This window comes from Cervus elaphus, chromosome 1 (assembly GCF_910594005.1).
Source record: "Cervus elaphus chromosome 1, mCerEla1.1, whole genome shotgun sequence".
Lineage (NCBI taxonomy): Eukaryota > Metazoa > Chordata > Mammalia > Artiodactyla > Cervidae > Cervus > Cervus elaphus.
In genome coordinates, this window is record NC_057815.1 from 56,971,897 (window position 1) to 56,992,159 (window position 20,263).

The following is a 20,263-nucleotide window of genomic DNA, read 5'->3' on the forward strand; positions in this document are numbered from 1 at the left end:
TTCTTTTACTTCTTTTTCTGCTCTGATTGCTGTGGCCAAAACTTCCAACACTATGTTGAATAGTAGTTGTGAGAGTGGGCACCCTTGTCTTGTTCCTGATTTCAGGGGAAATGCTTTCAATTTTTCACCATTGAGGGTGATGCTTGCTGTGGGTTTGTCATATATAGTTTTTATTATGTTGAGGAATGTTCCTTCTATTTCTGCTTTCTGGAGAGTTTTAATCATAAATGGGTGTTGAATTTTGTCAAAGGCTTTCTCTGCATCTATTGAGATAATCATATGGTTTTTATCTTTCAATTTGTTAATGTGGTGTATTACATTGATTGATTTGTGGATATTAAAGAATCCTTGCATTCCTGGGATAAAGCCCACTTGGTCATGGTGTATGATTTTTTAATATGTTGTTGGATTCTGTTTGCTAGAATTTTGTTAAGGATTTTTGCATCGATGTTCATCAGTGATATTGGCCTGTAGTTTTCTTTTTTTGTGGCATCTTTGTCTGGTTTTGGAATTAGGGTGATGGTGGCCTCATAGAATGAGTTTGGAAGTTTACCTTCCTCTGCAATTTTCTGGAAGAGTTCGAGTAAGATAGGTGTTACCTCTTCTCTAAATTTTTGGTAGAATTCAGCTGTGAAGCCATCTGGTCCTGGGCTTTTGTTTGCTGGAAGATTTCTGATTACAGTTTCGATTTCCTTGCTTGTGATGGCTCTGTTAAGATCTTCTATTTCTTCCTGGTTCAGTTTTGGAAGGTTATACTTTTCCAAGAATTTGTCCATTTCATCCAAGTTGTCCATTTTATTGGCATAGAGCTGCTGGTAGTAGGCTCTTATGATCCTTTGTATTTCAGTGTTGTCTGTTGTGATCTCTCCATTTTCATTTCTAATTTTGTTAATTTGGTTCTTCTCTGTTTCTTAATGAGTCTTGCTAATGGTTTGTCAATTTTATTTATTTTTTCAAAAAACCAGCTTTTAACTTTGTTGATTTTTGCTATGGTCTCTTTAGTTTCTTTTGCATTTATTTCTGCCCTAATTTTTAAGATTTCTTTCCTTCTGCTAACTCTGGGGTTCTTCATTTCTTCCTTCTATGAGGCATTTCTTCTGGATTTCCTTTGGCCAATCATCACTGCCTTATTCTGAGTCCATATTTAGTTTATCTCAGCATCCTCTGATGTGTGTATGTGCATGTCTTAGCCAAGATGGATTCCAGTGAAGAGGCCTATGGGGTAGCTTGACATCTCTTCCTATGAATTGATGCCCCTCCCTTTTGACCTCCAGGGAACTTTACTGTGTATGTATAGTCAGGAACGTCTCCTTGACTTCAAGAATGAGGAATAGGTGGTCTTTTATGTCTTATTTGGGCAGGGCTTAGCTTCTCCTCCCTCGTGCTCTTTTTGAGTATGTCTCCACAGTGGACGAACTCCATGTGCCCAGCCTGGGGCCCGTCTGTCTCCTGACTCACTGCTGCTGCTGCTGAGTCGCTTCAGTCATGTCCGACTCTGTGCGACCCCATGGACTGCAGCCCACCAGGCTCCGCCATCCCTGGGATTCTCCAGGCAAGAACACTGGAGTGGGTTGCCATTTCCTTCTCCAATGCATGAAAATGAAAAGGGAAAGTGAAGTTGCTCAGTCATGTCCGAATCTTCGTGACCCCATGGACTGCAGCCTACCAGGTTTCTCTGTCCATGGAATTTTCCAGGCAAGAGTACTGGAGTGGGTTGCCATTGCCTTCTCCCCTGACTTACTACTAGTTAAATTTTGGTGTACTTTCAAAGAAGATTATCCACAATTATCTGATAAGGCTATTAAAATACTATCTTTTCCAACTGTATAGCTCTTTGAGGCTGGATTTTCTTCATATACTGTAAACAAAACAACATGTAACAGATTGACTGCAGAAGTTGGTGTGGGAAGCCAGCTTCTATTTAGTCTTCTGCTAAGCCAGACATTAGGAGGTTTGCAAAAAGGCAAAAACAATGTCACTCTTCTCACTAAGTTTATTATTTGAAAGTAATTTTTCCTGAAAAGTATGTTATTCATGTTGACTTGTCATAGGTTTTTTGTGTTTTAATGAATTAATATTTTAAAATTACCTCACTTTTAATTTATAATATGGTAAATGGCAGTGGATATAATCACATAAGTAAAACCTCTTTGGGGTCCTCAATACTTAAAATAAGTAAAGTGGTTCTAAGACTAAAAGGTTTGATATTCTCAAAGTCTGGCGAAATAAACTTATCTACATTTAAATCTTTTAAGAGAGATTGTCCTCACCTCCATCAGGGCTGCTACTGTGGCAGTGCTCTGGGAAGTAACTTCCCTTAGAGCCTCAGAATGAATTCAAGATAAAAGCCCATCCATTACTTTATTTAGTGGCGTTTTGCTGGGCTCCCAAGAAGCCTGGCCTCCCCTGCCTACTCCTTTGTCCTTAATGGGCTTGGCTCCCAAAGACTGAATTGAAGTGACAGTTCTCTTAAATTTGCATAATTACAGAGCTCTGGTTTTGAATTAAATGAGTTTTGTTTTCGTTTTTTTATAAATAAGTACAAATATAAAACTAGGTGCACTCTTTCTGCTTTTATACAATTACAAAACCTAAAACAGTTGATAAATGATTAAAAAACCAAAACAATCAAACTAACAGTGTTAATTTCATTTGCACATGATGTGTTGTTAAGCAAAATTGTCACCTCAGCTAAGTGAGGTGCACTCTGTTGTGGCTAAGTTTAGCAAACTTGTGCCACAATGATGGTGGTCCAGTTTCCCCACTACCTTCTCTATTCCAGGTTCTGTGGAACATTCATCATTGTGTGCCGTGATTTCATTTAGGCTTCCTGTGGCAAGAATCCGTCATTTACATTTTACCTGCTTCTTTTTCTTCTCATTATCCTGAGACAAAGTAACACTGATATGAACTAGATCCTAACTTTTTAACACTGCCTCTAAAATCCCATCATGGTGGATATATAGATGACCCAGAATATTTATACCTTAAAAAGCTGATCAGAATGAAACACTAATTTACAGAAGTTGTTGGAGAGAACTCACGAGGACATGTATGTGGACCTCAGCTTGAGAAACATTTCGGTTAAGAGAATGGCATCTGAAATCAGACTGACCTGGATTTGAATTTGAACTCTGCTATTTACCATCTGTCTTTGTGTCCAATTACCCAAATTCTCTGAACCTCATTTTCCTCAGCCTGTCTCTGATGGTTTTATCTAATTTTTAAAAATACAATCCCTATCTCCAAGGGTAATTGGGAGGATGGAGATAAAGTATATAAAGCACCTGGCATAAACTTGGCATTTAGTAAATTTCCTTCTCTTTTCCAAAATGAAATCTTGGATCAAGCTTGTCCATTGATAAGAGAAGCACAGAAATATCTGGGACATTTTTGAAGGCAAACCAATCCTGTAGGACACACACAATGTAGAAGACCCCTTCATGCTTTGTCTCCCCGGCAGATATCTGGGACTGTCTTTTGGGCCCAAGTGAGAGTTTGGACCATGCCCTGTTGTGGTACACGAGCCTCCAGTCCTAGGGACAGACACAGCCTGGACTTCTGAGGCCTTGGTTTCTGTGTCCTTTCTAGCCATCTCCCCAAAGAAGTAAATCACTCTGCTTTGTGCTTCACTTACAGGGAGTAGAGCTTGTTTGCTCTATACACTACTTCACACTTGAGAATATTAATGGAAAAGCCCCAGTTCTGGGCACATGTGTGGGCACAGATACAGGCGTGAGCTTTATGGGGCAGTCACCAATGGACCAGAAAAACAGAAGCGGACAGAGGGAGGCGACACTGATCTGCTTATTGTGCCAACGGGACCTGCACAATGTGAGTGCTGGCTTCTACCCTGTTAGCATTTGCTCTGTAAGAATTGCTTCCAGTGCTTGATCCAGGAGCTAGAGCAGGTTGCTGGGGTTCAATGGGACTGTCCCAGATGGTAAGTACAAAGGCACCACAGATTCACCTCCATCTCTGAAACAGTTCTCTTCCCATTTCATAGGAATTGAATTTCAGGTGTAGAAAGAATCAGAATTTAAAAGCCCACGGGATACTCATTGCTGAAAGCAACTCTGGGGAATCTGTGAGACAAAGCAAATCCTCTTGCTGCTTAATAGATCTGTTTTGTAGGCTAGGATTTTTCATGCTTGGGATTTCCTTAAATTGGTGGCAGACTAAGAAACCTGGAGAATTTGATTCAGGGTTTGGCTGCCTCCCCAGAAGGAGAGGATATGTCCTGACCCACTAAACTTGCGAAGCAGGGGAAGAATAGCTGGGCCCCTCAGGTCAGTCAGGAAAAGATTTTGAACAGACTTGCTCTGACTAATGAACCATTCACCATCTATGCTGAATCCCCCTCCTACTGCAAGGAGGAGCTTGTGCCTTTCTTCTGAACGTCAGGTTTCCTAGGAGACAATCTCATTGAGAACTGTGAAGTCCTTGGAGACAGCAGTCAGGTCCCTTCATTTCATTATTCTAGAATAAGTCATGTTACATTGGTGCATTGAGTGTCTGCTGAATGAACTTGTGGGATGAAAAAGCCAGATCAGTTGACAGCATTTAAAAACATCATCATTTTTGTTTGTTTTGTTGTCTGCAGTATTTTTTAAGTGACTTGTAGCACAGGTCTAGGTTATCTGAGGCATTAGACCATTGCAGGTATTTTGAGATCTGAATTTTGAGATCTTTAAACCTTGGACAATCTACCTAACCTCTCTTAGTTCTCTGTTGAGAGTTTGGAGTACAGAAAAGATATGGTCTAATTAGATTTTTTAAATTAATAACTTACAAATCTTATTCTATTTATTAATATAGAAAATATAACAGTCACTTTAAAAGGACCTTTCATTAATATTTGAACATATTTACAGCTAATATTTGCTTTTATAAATTAATTTTTAAAAAAATAATTCAATTGTCTAGCAAATAAACATTCTAAATTACTTAAAGAACTCTTGGAAATACAGTAAAACTTATAAAAATGGAGAATCTTAAATATGTTTTAAAAGTTCCAGCACTGTTGCATTATTATCCAGAATATGTAAAGAGCTCTTACAACTCACCAATGTAAAAATGGGCAAAGAACTTGAATAAACATTTCTCCAGATAAGATACTATCACTAATATTTAGGGAAATACAAGTCAAAACCATGATGAGATATGACCTTACCTTTGTTAGCATGGCTGCTATTAAAAAAAAGAACAGAAAATAACAAGTGTTTGTGAGGATGTGGAGAAATTGCAATCCTGTGCACTGTTGGTGGGAATATAAAATGGTGCAGATTCCATGGAAAACAGTATTGTGGTTCCTCAAAAAATTTTAAAATAAATTACCGGCAATTCCACTTCTGGAGTTAAAAGCAGGGACTAGAAGAGATATTTTTATGCCCATGTTCATAGCATTCTTTGCAACAACCAAAACATGGAAGGAACCTAAGTGTCCCTGGACAGATGAATGGATAAACAAATGTGGTATCTACATGGAATGAAATATTATTCAGCCTTAATAAGGAAGGAAATTCTGACAAATGCTACAACATGAATGACCTTCAAGAACATTATATTAAATAAGCCAGTCACAAAAAGAGAAATATTCTATGATTCTGTTTACATGAGCTGTGTAAAGTAGCTAAATTTACAGAGATAGAAAGTAGAATGGGGAGTGCCAAGGGTGGAGGGAGGAGGGGATGGAGAATTGTTTAATGATACAGAGTTTCAGTTTTGTGTTTTTTAAAAAATTTAGTTATTTTATTGGAGCATAGTTGATTTACAATGTTGTTAGTTTCAAGTTTTGCCCATTTTTTAAATCAGGATTTTGTTGAGTTGTATAACAACTTTATATATTCTGGACACTAGATCCTTATCAGATAAGTGACTTGCAAATATTTTCTCCCTTTCCATGGGTTGCCTTTTTGTTTTGTTGATAGTGTGCTATCAACATAGTGAAAGTTTTAAATTTTAAAATCCCATGTACCTATCTTTTGTTGTCTGTGCTTTTGGTGTCATACCCAGGAAATTATTGTCAAATCCATTGTCATAAAACTTCCCTCCTATGTTTTCTTCTAAGAGTTTTATAGTTTTAACTCTCATGTTTAGGTCTTTGGTCTCGCTTAAGATTTCTACCATGAACTAATTATGCATATCTCAAGGCTTTGTTTGACTCTAAAATCAGAAACATTCAAAAGCTAAGATCATGGCATCCGGCCCCATCAGTTCATGGCAAATAGATGGGGAAACAATGGAAACAAGTGATAGACTTCATTTTCTTGGGCTCCAAAATCACTGCAGATGGTGAGTGCAGCCATGAAATTAAAAGATGCTTGCTCCTTGGAAGAAAAGCTATGATAAACCTAGATAACTTATTAAAAAGCAGAGACATTACTTTGCTGACAAAGGTCCGTATAGTCAAAGCTATGGTTTTTCTAGTAGTCATGTATGGATGTGAGAGCTGGACCGTAAAGAAGGCTGAGTGTCGGAGAACTGATGCTTTTGAATTGTGGTGTTGAAGAAGACTCTTGAGTCCTTTGGACAGCAAGGAGATCAAACCAGTCAATCCTAAAGGAAATCAACCCTGAATATTCATTGGAAGGACTGATGCTGAAACTGAAGCTCTACTACTTTGGCCACCTGATGAGAAGAGCCGACTCATTAGAAAAAACCCTGATGCCGGGAAAGATTGAAGACAGGAGGAGAAGGGGATGACAGAGGATGAGATAGATAGATGACATCACCAACTCAATGGACATGAGTTTGAGCAACCTTCAGGAGATGAAGGACAGGGAAGCCTGGTGTGCAGTCCATGGGGTTTCAAAGAGTTGGACATGACCAAGCAACTGAACAGCAATAACAAAAGTCAGAAAACTAAATTCATACTAATGACAATTAATAGAATCATGGTGTTTGTTGCCAAGTTATTCTAAGTGCAAAGAAGAATGAAAATATAAGCTTTGGTGTCAATGTATCTGGGCATCTGAGTGTGAGTCCTAATATGCGTGTGTGTTCAGTTGCTCAGTCGTGTCCCACTTTTTGCGACCCCATAGGTTGCAACTTGACAGGCTTCTCTGTCCATGGAATTTTCCAGGCAAGAATACTGGAGTGGGTTGTCATTTCTTTCTCCAGAGGATCTTCGAACCCACATCTCTTGTGTCTCCTACATTGGCAGGTGGATTCTTTATCATTGAGTCACCTGGGAAGACCCAAGTCCTAATCTACATACCTCTTAATAGTTGCATAGTTTGGTAAGTTTTCCTGCCTGTAAAACGGAGATGATAATAGTTGTAATTAATTTATAGGGTTGTTATGAAAAGTAAGTGAGAACATACACAGAAAACATTCTGTGCTATATGCCTCGGATATAGTAAGAGACCAAGAAATGTGAAAAAATGCCATTATTTAGAACTTGTGAAACTGAAGTGGAAAAATCTGTTAGATGTGAATATGCTTAATTTGGAATCAGGCAGTTTCTTGAATATGCGGCATCTTACATTATTTAGTATGTCCTATGGTCTGGCCAGGCTGTTGTTACCTTCCACATTTGCATTTGTGGGTCAGAGTGGAATAAGCTTCCTCTGCTACTTGGAGGTTTTAGGATTCTCTGTTGTGTGCTATTTGTTGGTTCATATGTCTGTCTCCTTCACAGGCAGTTACTGAATTTTATGTACCAGGCCCTGTGGTATTTAGGGCGCTGAGATGAAAAGAGCAGGCCCTTGACTTCAAGGAACTCATATTCTATTGAAGAGCAGATAATAATATGGTGTTGTAGGAATGTGAAGGAAAGACTCTTTAGTTTAGGCAAAGGAGCAATACCTCTGGGAGGTTCTCAGTGCACAAGGACTGGTGGATATCAGTTGCTCAGTAAATGTTTTCTGAAGGACTAAAAGAATGGCGCCCAAATGAGCTGACTGATGAAAAGCAGAGATGTCACCTAGCTCTGGCAAGTCCAGTGAGATACCCAATACCTGAACTTAGATTTCTGATCCTTAATTTGAGAAGCCAGGCTTTGGGAGTCTCATTCTTTGGAGAGAGCTTTTAGCACCTCCACTTTATCCAGCAGAGTAGGGTTACAGACTTGCTAAAAGGCTTATCCTACTTCTGCCAATCTGCGATTTTCAAATGTCACATAATGGGAATAGGTAAAGGGTTGGCAGGGGAGATGGATAGAGGCTGAAGAATTAAATAGGCCCTTAGCTTCAATGCCTCCAGCCACATGGGGCCACATGGCATGGGGATGAGTCCATTTCCATAAATCTATTCCTCCTGGTTGTTGGGCACAGCCAAGCAGTTGCCGTGTTGAATGGAAGCAGGACTGTCCCTGAGCTTAGGGTCTTTCCAGCTGATTTTCAACTCTAATCCCTCAGTGGAGCCTCCCCAGGCCTGCATGTTTGCAATGGGGCTCAACACAGGGGGAGGGCATGAAGTGGGCATCTTCTCATTCAGCTGGACTGTGCCTTGCATCTCTGCAATGCCACATCCTACACAGAACCTGACACCGGCTGAGGGCTTAAGTGAATACTTATTGAACAAATGATAAGCAATGGGTCCACAGAAATATCCCATGGCTCCTGTCTGAAAGGAAAACTTTTTCCAGTTATGACACTGCCCCTTTCTATTCCTCAAGTTGTGAGGTGCAAAACACATTTATCAAGCATCTTCTGGTTGGCAGAGGCTATATGGAATGTTTATGCCTGTATTATCTTTTCTAAACTTCACAGCAACCTTCTAACAGGTATTATCCCCATTTTACAGATGAAAAACCTGGGAATTGTGATTATGGAGGGTCTAACAACTACTGTCAGGTCAGGTCAAGTCAAACTCAGGTTCACCCACCTTTGGAGCTTGTGATCTGCACTGTGGTGCTTTGCTCGGGGGAGATTCCTCACCCACTGGAATCACTGCACTAATGGAGAGACTCAAGGGAGAATCTGAGGCAAGAACTGACCCTGCAACCTGAGACACTGGGTGCAGATCTTCCATTAATGCAGTCACAGCCTAGTTGAAATTCCCCCCAGCAACTCCATCACACTAGGAAGTGGATCTGCATCAGGTCTTAGGCCCTGAGGAAACCAGCTGGACCTGGTCTTTGAAAGCTAGTGATGGAGACCGAAGTAAAGGCAGTAAGTAGTATGCTGAGCACACACTGTCTCAGCTGTGCTGTGAGATGGCTGGAGTGGCGGGTTCCAGAAAGGCTGGATATTGGAAACGGGTCTACTCAGCCAATGAGACGATCTCCTTGGGACTGTTTGCTTTTAAACCTGTTTGAAAATGGTCCCAGATCAAATTCTACCTGGAAAATTGGCCATTGAGTCCCCAGGTGATACTTTAAATAAATGTAGCAAGCTCTGAAGGAAGTTGGCATGCCTGAAACTGTTTACTATATGCTGGGTCTGTCTTCAAAATTTTCAGGGTTCCTCTGGTTCTGGGACTCCCTGGTGGCTCAGATGGTAAAGGATACACCTGCAATAAAATGCAGGAGACCCGGGTTCAATCCCTAAGTCAGGAAGATCCCCTGGAGAAGGCCATGGCAACCCACTCTAGGATTCTTGGCTGGAGAATCCCTATGGACAGAGGAGGCTGGCGGGCTACAGTCCATGGGGTCACAAAGAGTCAGATACACCTGAGTGACTAGCATCCCGCGCGCACACACACACACACACACACACACACCCTTATGATTATATTTGTTATTTTAGGAGAGAAAGGCCATTAACTGGATATTTCCTTCCCAATGTAAGTAAAAGGAACATTAACCTTTTTCTTCAAATCTAATAAAAGACAAAGTCTAGATGTGAGACTTTGATTCTGAGGTCTAGATTCCAGTCTCTCCTTGTTTGGTATGTTACTTTTCCCAGTATCAATGTGGATGATGCATGCAGTTCAGGTATGGACAGAGACCCTGGTCTGGAAGTCATGGGCCCTGTAGCTTGGTCTTAGACACTAATTGACTGGGTGATCCTGGGTATTCCCTGGGACTGGAGTTGAAGAGCTCTAGGAACACCAAATAACCACCACAGCCTCCTGCTCCCTGAAGCTAGTGACAGGTAACAGCATATCCCTTGAAAACTGCAAATGCTGAAAGGGGAGCAATCTCTGTCCCTCCATGGGCAGGCCTTGGGGCTTTGGGAAGATGCAAAGAGAGGGACCTGATGCAAGATGCTACAACCTCAGAGTCAGAGAGGGAAATGGTACTTATCTTAATGAGCTGCTCATCTGGAGGGGCTCTAATGGCCTGGGGTGAGAGTGGGAGGTGGGAGTCGGGGGAGGGGTGAGGTCTCAGCAACAGAAGCTTGGCAGGTGAGATGACTCTGTTTGCTCACTCCAGGTGATGAACAGTGCATGCAACCATTGTGGGGTCTGTTGTGGGCAGTGACCCAAGTTTCCCAGGTGGAAGGCAGGCTGGGTGTGCAGCAGGTGCAGAACCTGGAGTGCTGGAGCCCTATCAGCAGGATGGTTTTTTTAGTTCACGAACATCTTTTCTCACATTAATTGGCTCTCTAGGGCCCTGGGAGTAGCACTGGTACCTAGGAACAGTACCGTTACTGGGAGAGCAATTCCCCTGGTGACAGGAAGGAGGCAGGCTGTGTTTTGGGGATGTACTTGGGTAGAGAGGGAGTTCAAGGTAGATGTGGTTCATGGACAGGGTCTTGGAGGGTCCTCTTGTCTGCTGGAACTCTCTCTCATTTAAGAGAGACCAGTCGTTGACTGCTGTGATGGCTGGAGAGCAGGAATGACCTATAAGCGTGTATTTCTAACCTCTCATTGAGTACATGGGACATCAGAATTCCAGAAAGTTCTAGAATTCTGCTGAATGTCACATAATTGGTCACTTACAGAGGAAAGAAAAAAAATTCAGGTAGCTCCCTTGCCTGTCAACCTAGGGCTTGTCTGGGCTTGAGGGACAGTAGGAACCACAGACCTAGAGTAGGATTCTGCCCTTGGTTCCCCCATCATTCCTCAGTCCAGGCCCAGTTGGAAATTGGGACAGTGGCCTTGCATAGAGTGTGTTAGTGCATCAGTTCCTGGATTGACTCTTGAGATAGGGAGTGGAAAGAGATAGAGGTGCCACTCTGTGAGATGAGCTCAGTTTCATCCTACCCATACTTTCTGCATTCTGCAACGGGTATTTTCTTGACACAAAAAGCTTATTTCACAGTCAGGCAGTTCCTAGGAGTATGTGCTCATCCATCTCCAGCCTGTATCTGTCACCTGGCTCTTATGCCCAGGTTCTGACTCTTGGCTCAGATCTGCTACCTAGCTTTGACTCACAGTCCCTGGATCCCCCTGCTTGACCTTAGTTCATGTAGTGCCTCTGTGGGTTATGCTCCCAAATCCTCTGGCTTCAACTCTGACCACTCTCTCCTATCCTGGGCCTGCGTTTCTAGTACCTAAAGGGCTCTTAATTGCTTGTAGTTCAGAACAGAAGCTTAGCTATGGCCTTAAAGACTCTTCTCTATCTGACCCCACACTAATTTTATTCAAAAAACCTCATCTGTCATTCCTCTGCATGGGCTTTACACTCATTCCCCATAGGGCCTCACACTCTGTCATCTGTTATCCTCTGTTTATCGTGTCCCCCCTTCTGCTTCCTTGTTGAGTTATAGCCTATCCCAAAGTGAAAGTGCTAGTTTAGTCATCTCCAACTCTCTGTGGTCCCAGAAGTCTGTAGCCTACCAGGCTCCTCTGTCCATGGAATTCTCCAGGCAAGAATACTGGAGTGGGTAGCCATTCCCTTCTCCAGGGGATCTTCCCGACCCAGGGATTGAACCCCGGTGTCCTGCATTGCAGGCAGATTCTTTACCATCTGAGCCAATACAGAAGCCCCCAAACTGAAGATCTAGCTGAAATGTGACCCAGCAGAACTAGAGCACACAGGGATGGCAGTTGGCTTTGGAATGAGTAGGTTCCCCATTATTGGAATTGAACCCCGAAGGGTGAGACTAAAACATGGTAGCCGTTGCTTTAGGTCAGGGATCAACAAACATTTTCTGTATAGATAGGAAGTAATATTGGGCTTTGCACATCATAGAGGCTCTGTTATAACTACTCAGCTCTGCCATTGCAACACAAAAGCAGTCATAGATAATATCAAAATAAATGGGCATGACTGTGTTCTAATAAAAGTTTATTTACAAAAACAGAAGAATTCGTTTTCTGACCCTTGTTTTAGGCTCTGCTTGGGGAAATTGGGTGAATTTGAGCCTGTGGGTGGAATCAAATAGAAATATCTGCATAGGAGCCAGACAGGGCCAAAAGATACGGAAGGGAATCACAGGCAAGGGATAGTGTTAGGATGAGGTGCAGGCAGGGGAGAGCAGGAGGAACAGAAGGGAGTTTGGCACATATATAGAATTACTTGAAGGAGAGAAGTAGAAACTCTGTTTGGAAGGGAAATTTAGGGCCAAATTTCCTTTCCAAACAAAAGGATCTTAACCAATTTAGGCTATTCAGTAGACAGTACGGAGACATTGAAGGTTTGGGGTCAGTGGAATATAATCAAATCTGTATTTTTGAAAAATCATTCAGACTTACTGAGAAGAATGATTAGAGGAGACAAGACTGGATATAGAAAGACTTGCTAGGAGGCTACTGTAGTTGTTCAGGCAACAGGTTCAAGATTACTGGTCTCTTGAACCAGTGCTGGTCTGGATGTGTGTGCTAAGTCGCTTTAGTCATGTTGGACTCTTTGTGGCCCTTTGGACTATAGACCACCAGGCTCCTCTGTCCGTGAGATTCTCCAGGTAAGAATACTAGAGTTGGTTGCCATGCCCTCCTCCAAGGGATCTTCCCGACCCAGGGATCGAACCCTCATTGTCCCTTATGTCTTCTGCATTGGCAGACAGGTCCTTTACCACTAGTGCCGCCTGGGAGATCTATCTATCTATATCTGATCTGGATGCCTAAGAATTATTTTGGAAACTTGCTAAAAATATAAATTCCCACACCCAGGAGATTTGGGTTTGGTAGATAGGGGATTTCTAATAAATCCTCCAGATTTGTAAATCATTGGTCCAGCGAGGCAGAACGAGGCCTGATCTTTTTAAAAGGCTATGGATGCCAGAGAAAGTAAAATATAGGTACTGCTTCCTCCTCCTGCTACCTTTCTCTGTTCATGGCAGCCCATCCATGTTTTCCGTCACACACACCACCACTCTGCTCCACATCCCACTTTGGTCTTGTTCTATTGGTTCTCTTCAAAACAACTCTTCTGTCTCTTTCTTTCTGTTTCTGTCCTCATTTAGGCTCCCATTAAACCTCTTCCCTACTCCCCACTCCCCTCTCCCATCTCCAGTCCATCAGTATTAGTTACTTAGTCGTGTCTGACTCTTTGCAACCCCATGGACTCTCGCCCACCAGGCTCCTCTGTCCAGGGGATTCTCCAGGCAAGAATACTGGAGTGGGTAGCCATTACTTTCTCCAGGGGATCTTCCCCACCCAGGAATTGAACCTGGGTCTCCCACATTGCAGGCAGAGACACCAGGGAAGCCTTAGTCCATCAAGGCAGTCATAAAGCCCAATCTGTCAGTCTTCAGGACCTTTTTGGGTGACCTCTGCTTTTAGGATAAAGGCTCCTTGGCTCAGCAGGCACGGCTCTTCAGGAGCATACTCTCCTGCTAGTCTTTCCAAGCTCATTCCTGTCACTTTCCCTCTGTGCTCTTGAAAATTGTCCTGTACTCTGGGCTTTTGCAATTATCCCGGACTTGTAGTCTTGACCCATCCTCATATCTTCCCTCTAACTTGACCCTGTTTTTCCTTGCTGTTTCTCTCCCAGCTTGTGTGACTGTATCTCCCTGGGGGGAGGGGGAGGGTTGGCTGCCAGGGACGCCTCTCAGGACCTTTCTGCGCTGCAAATGTGTGTCTTCTCCATCTGAAGTCCTAATCCTCCGCTGTGACGGACATTTGGTCACTATGGCAACTGACTGTGACGTCACAGGATAAGGACTTCAGGTGAAGTGGCAGGAGCAGGTGAGTGTGTAGGAGACAGATTTTAATGTCTGTCGAAGCCCCCTCACCCCCACCCTCCTTCTGTGCCGGGGGCATGGAGGGCTATCTCGGGCTCCTGCTGATTTTTAGAACGCCGCGGTGAGAGTGTGTGCCTGGCATCTGCGTGCTGCAGTAGTGTGGGGCTGACAGAGTGTGTCAACTTGAGCTCTGGCTGTGCCGGCACCGCTGCTGCGTGAGCCTGTTATTCCATTCTGGATTGCTATTTTGATACCCAGATTGCATCATTCTTCCTACGTATAAACAGGGGGTCCCCAGGGCCCTGCAGCTACTCACTTCTCCACCAACACTGTTGTGATGAGCTCTATTTAAATGAGCTGCCGGATCGGGGCAGGTTCCAGCCACACATGAGCACTGTCATTTTGGGGAACATGGAGGGCTGAAGGATTTTTGGATCGAGTCCTAAAAGGCTGGGAGTGATGGCCTCCTGAGCTATGCAGAGGGCGACAGAGCTAGTTCCTGAAAGTTGAAAATCTCGTTTTCTTCCTTCTGAGCTTCTGTTCCAAGGCACCCAGAGGATTAGGAAGGAGATGCAGCTAGGAAGAGAGTCGCCTCTCTGAGGTCTCCCTCTCGCTGTTCAGTTTGGGAAAAATACTGCAGAGCCTTCGAGATAAACAGGAACAGGAGGAGTCAACCAAGCCCTTTCTTGCAGAAGCGTCTCAGGTGAGCTGGAGAAACGCAGCCCTGGCTGAGGATGCATCAGGGAAAGGAGGAGAAGACTCAGGCTGCTCCCCTTTCCCCACCCAGTACCCAGCTCCCCGAGGCTTAGGCCCTGTAGCCCAGCTGGCTGCAGCGTGCAGGGTGGGTGTTCCTGGGCACTTGGTAAGCACCGTCCTCTGGGACCTGTGGTGGGCTCACCTGTCGCTCTTCTGACTTCTCCCCCAGGTGTTGCTCTAGTCACAGGGCAGCAGGCGCCACAGGTAAGCCTGCTGGCAGCCAGGGGCAGGAGCAGAATCACCTTAGGATCGAAATCTGTCTTTCTAGCAGGGAGGGGGCATCTGGGGAGTGGGTGCAACATGTTCTTAAAGGTGGTGCTGCTGCTCTGAGCTTTGGGCTAGAGGAAGGCTTTGGGGGGCTCATGTGGTGGGGACCTTAGCTGATGCCCAGTACCCTGGGGCTGCCTTGGGTGGGAGGGCAGGAATGGTTAGTGAGGAGGGCCAGCCTGCCAGAGGATATAACTGGAGAGTTTTTTCCTCCTTGTATAACGTCTGGTAGAGGCATAGAGAGGTAGAATGTGTTACTTGTGGCTGCAGAGGTAATCAGGGACTGCTCAGTGGTTCAGGGTGCCGTCTATGGTTTACAGGGACCTGTGTTTTTGTTTAGCTATATCCCTCCCTCTCTCTGGGCCTCTGTGTCACCGTCTTTATGGTGAGGGAATTGATTAGGTGAACAGTGGGAAAAGCTAGGTCTGGAAGCTAGGTTTGTGAAGCTTTGGGTCTACAAGTGAGGGCTGGCAATAGAGATCAGTCTTCTCCAGACGATGCCGCTACTCTGTTGGAGTCTGAGCGTGGGCCCCAGCTGCAAAGTTTCAGGGAGCCCTGGCCAAGAGCTTTAGAATGAAGGGCTTTTTTAACCCTCAGAGGGTTGCTTAGCACTGAGCTCAGGCTCATGTGCACGTGTCCCTACCTGTTGGGCCGGCTGACCCAGTGCTAGTTTTTTGAGACCTCTTTGGGAATTCTCTCCCACCCCAGCCCCATGCCCAGGTTGCCTTGGCACCACCCTTCATATCTGAGGGTAGACTACCCACTCTTGGTCCTCTTCCTTCCTGCCTCGCTAAGTTCTGGGCTTATCGCGCTCTCTAGGCAGCAGCAGTGGTTGTAGTGCCAGATCTCAGGCTGCACCCTAAGTCTGCTCGTGGGTCTTTCTGTGAAGCTGGGAGTTAGGGGAGGCAAATTCTGTCCTCCAATTCCCTACCACCACCACCACCCCCCCACCCCGGGGACCTGGGATCAGACATCCTTCTGTCTGTTGGGCATCTGCCCTTTTCTCTTCTCTGCCAGAGGGGAAATACATAACAACTGCACTCAGAATCTTTCTTAACTTGTTGGGGCCTCTTTAAGACTGGGTGAGCCTGCCTTTCTCAGCTGCTGAGATACAGGGGCCGATCTATCAGGCTCAGCCACAGTGGGAAGGGGTACTCACTCTATGGCACTGGTCCTCAAACTTGGTTGTACATTGTAATCACCTGGGAAATTTTAAAAAATACTGCTGCTTGGCTCCCACCCCCTGAAACTGATCTAATTGACATGGGCTGTGGACTGGACATCAGGTTGTTTAAAAGTGCCTCATATGATTCAAATACGTAACAGAGTTTGAGAACCACTCATCTACAGAATGAAACTGCCCCCAGATTTAGTTTTCTAGGCAGAAAAACTCTGCTTCATTTGCCTTTTCTCAAATATCATAATATTTCTTAAAACTGTAAGCATCGCTGGGGCTGTCTCCCAGCTCTTCCTGGATTTCAAATTCAAATCCAGGGGTCCAGATCATCTTTAAAGTTTGATCATTATTATGGAATATTTTACTTATAATCAAATTACTTAGTTAATTTAAAAAATTAAAATTACCTTGTTTGTTTACACTTGAGTTGACAGTGAAAAGTGAAAGTGTAGTCACTTTCTGTCCATGGAATTCTGTCCATGGAATTCTCTAGGCAAGAATACTGGATTGGATTGCCATTTCCTTCTCCAGACACTTGAATTAGGAGTATAGCGACATGGGCAGGGGTGAGTTTTAGAGGTGGACAGACTTGGGTTCCAGTTGTAGTTCTGCCCCTACTTTCTGTGATCTTCTGTAGGTGACAACTTCTTGGAGCCTCAGTCTATCCAACTCTGAAATGGGGATAATGCCTACCTCTGTGTAGTGGATTGACAGTTAAATAAACCTGTAAAGTGCCTAATATAGGGAGTGGTGGTAAAAGAATAATCTGCCTTACCCTCCCAGAGCCCAGAAATGCTCACTCTTGTGATAGAGAGACCGAACAGCCTCAGTTTTCAGAGGACCTCTGGTACCTGTGAGTTCTTCACTCTGGAAGCAGAAGCGCCATCTCCTTTGGGGATGGTTGTGTGGCTTTTGGGCCCTGGTCCTCCATTTCCCAGAACGGATGTTCCTCTGTATGAAATAAAAGCTCAATGTCGTCGCTTGAAAAATTCAAGTAGAAAGGAGAAAGCAATATATCTAAACAATATCTTATGTAATATGTGATATAGATAACTAAATTAATATTAAATGTTATAAACAGTATTAATAACTAAATGTTAAGTATTATAAATTGATATTTGGTCATTTTATATATATGCACAGCTCTAAGAGTTCATGTGTTCCAGTTGTCAAAAAAAAAAAAACAACTTTGGTGTCCACATTGAAAAATGGGGAATCTTCTTTAAAAACAAAAAGCTTGGAGAAGGAAATGGCAACCCACTCCAGTATTCTTGCCTGAAGAATCCCATGGACAGAGGAGCCTGGTGGGCTACAGTCCATGGGGTTGCAAAGTAGTCAGACACAACTTAGCAACTATACAACAACAAAATGTGTGGCTAATCAATATCCTGCATGCTGTGAAGGATGTAAAGGTCCAAAGTTAATGCTTTAAGCAGATATGATGTTTAGACAAAAACTATCAGTTTGCAGTTTAAGATAGTGTAAATCAAATGATTGTCTGGGTTATTAGTATTCTGACTTTGCCAATCACTAGTTATGTGATGCTGCATGTTTCTTAATTTCTCTAAGATTCAGTTTCCTAGAGTGTAAGATGGGAATATTAACAGCATGTAACTTATATGGCTGATATAAGAATAAAATAAAATTATGTAGAAAAAAAAAAAAACAAAAAGCTCAATGTTGACACAGCTTGATGGGGGTTAGGGAGGTTACAGACCTCCTGAGGGGAGATAAGAATTTCTGGGCAAAAGTTATGACACAAAGAAAGCCATGCTCTCCGTGTCCACTCCTGGGACCTGGGACCTGGGACCTGGGACCTGGGACCGCTGCCGCTGCGGTTCTCCAGCTCTGCTGTCAGCTGCAGCAGCCCCTCTTCAGATGGGAGGAGCTCTTCGGTCCAGGCCTCCCTCAGCCGAAAGCCTGTCCCTGACTTGCTGGCAAGGGTGGTCTTTCTCTTCCCATCTTGCCCAGGGGAATTATTTCTGAAGCCTAGTTGCAGAGGAGGAGGGTTGAGAAATCTGTGTGTGTGTGTGTGTGTGTGTGTGTGTGTGAGTGAGTCACACTCAGTTTCGGATTGTAGCCCACCAGGCTACTCTGTCTATGAGATTCTCCAGGCAAGAATACTGGAGTGGGTTGCCATTCTCTTCTCCAGGGGATCTTCCTGATCCAGGGATCGAACCGAGGTCTCCTGAATTGCAGGCAGGTTCTTTACTGTCTGATCTACCAGGGAAGCCTGGTAATCCATACTTCCCTCCTATTCCCATTTCTCTCACTTAAGGATGTAGAAAGTGTGATTCAGAGAAAAGGGGTCACTCACTGATTTTAGGTTGCACAGTTAGTGACAATCTTGAACCTGGAACCCACATCTCCCAATTCACAGCCTTTCCTAAGGCCCACACCTCTGCTATGGATCAGACCTGATTCCTTTATTTTCCTGGGCTGGTTTTTTCCACCACCCAGAAAACTTCCAGATGGCTTTTTTCTACTTTCATTGGCTGCGAGTGCAAGGAATACACATGGAATACTCAAACTGGAAAGAAACATAATTGTTGAATATGCTAAAAATCATGCAATATTTTTTAGTATCAATTGTGGATTATTTTTGTATGTAGTCATATGAACAGATAGTTAAAATGCAATGTGAATATATGTTATATTAGAAGGATGTTCAGGGTACTGTGGGAACCCTGAAGAGGGAATAATTAACTCTTCCTAAGGGAAATCAACCCTGCTTCTCAAAGCTAGAACATTTGAACCAGTTTGGAAGGATGAATAGGAAGGAGTTTATCTGAAAAGGAGTGGGGTAGCTAGAAAGAGTATTTTAGGGAGAGGGAACAAACACTTTCACAAACACAAGAGTTATGCAAAGATTTGGTGTATTTAGGGGATAGCAGAGATATTTGGCATAGCAAAGACATAGGATGTGTGGCAGGTGAAGCTAGAGATGAGACTAGGAAGAGTTGAAGCCAGTGTGGAAAGAGGCTTGAGCCACACGCTAAGGATTTTGGCCTTTAGGGCCATGGGAGGTACAGGATGTGTGATGAAGCCTTGTCTGATCTATTCAGTTATTTCTCTTTTTCTCATCATGCTAATGAGACTGTGTTACTATGACTAATCTTTGAGCATCTGCTACCAGGGAGTTGGAAGCCTTATGGAAATTATTTTCAACAATTAGGACAGCATTTCTGACCTGGGGGAAATGAGGAGGGTCTTCCCTGACCAGCCAAGTGGAAGGGAGGGACAGTTGCATGATGCCCCCTGTGGAGAACATCCTTTTCCATGTCTGTTGACTGGCAGAAGAGTATCTAGGAGATTGCATATCCAGCTCTGTCATTAAAGTCCGTGGCTCTGCGGAGGCTAGGGGAGGGGTTTTTTCCTTGGCTGGGAGGAGTGGTAGGTGAGAAGAGCAGTAGTAAATGATTGTTTGGCATGATTTTGTAGATTTGATTTTTCCAGGATGTATCAGTTACCTTTTGCTGCATCGAAAGCCACTCCAAATCTTAGCGGTTAAAACAATAACCAAGCTTTATTTATGGTTCTGCAGGCTGAGAGTTTGGGCTGGGATACTTTGGGTGGTTCTGCTGGGCTGCGCTGGGCCTGGCTAATTGCTGCTGTGCTTACCCGTGTCTGTGTTCAGTTGGTGGGTCAGTTGGGGCTCCCTGGCTTGTTTTGGCTTCAGGTGGCTTACCTGAGACAACTAGGCCTCTCTGCACCTGGTTTCTTATCTCCCAGCTATCTAACCTATTGTTGTTCGTGTGGCAGTATTCAAGTTCTGAGAGGGAGAGCAGAATCATATAAAGCTATCTGAGGTCTAGGCTTAGAACCTATTCAGAGTCATTTTTTTGCTGCATTCTGATGGCCAAAGCAGGTCATGAGGGCAGCCTAGCTTCAGAGGAGAGAGAATGGACTACACTTTTTTTTGAAGACTCGACTTTTAATGGATAGGATTGCAAGGGCATGGGCACACAGAGGGGAAGAATTTATGGCCACTTTTTCAGTCTTTCAGTCTATGTGACTTTCATCACATGGGAGAGTTAATAATTAAGGTTATTGTCTTAGCATGAATGGGATATGAGAAATCTTTTGAATTCAAAGTCAGCATTCA

General features: G+C 43.8%; 1 protein-coding gene across 1 annotated transcript in view; it reads left to right on the forward strand.

Annotated features, from left to right (window-relative positions):
- The first annotated feature begins 3,050 nt into the window (after positions 1-3,050).
- Positions 3,051-20,263, forward strand: part of TRIM66 (tripartite motif containing 66) — a 53,642-nt gene continuing 36,429 nt past the window's right edge. Inside the window, 2 exon segments of the mRNA XM_043915117.1 lie at positions 3,051-3,083; positions 3,640-3,834. Of these exon segments, the coding sequence (XP_043771052.1) occupies positions 3,051-3,083; positions 3,640-3,834 (228 nt within the window).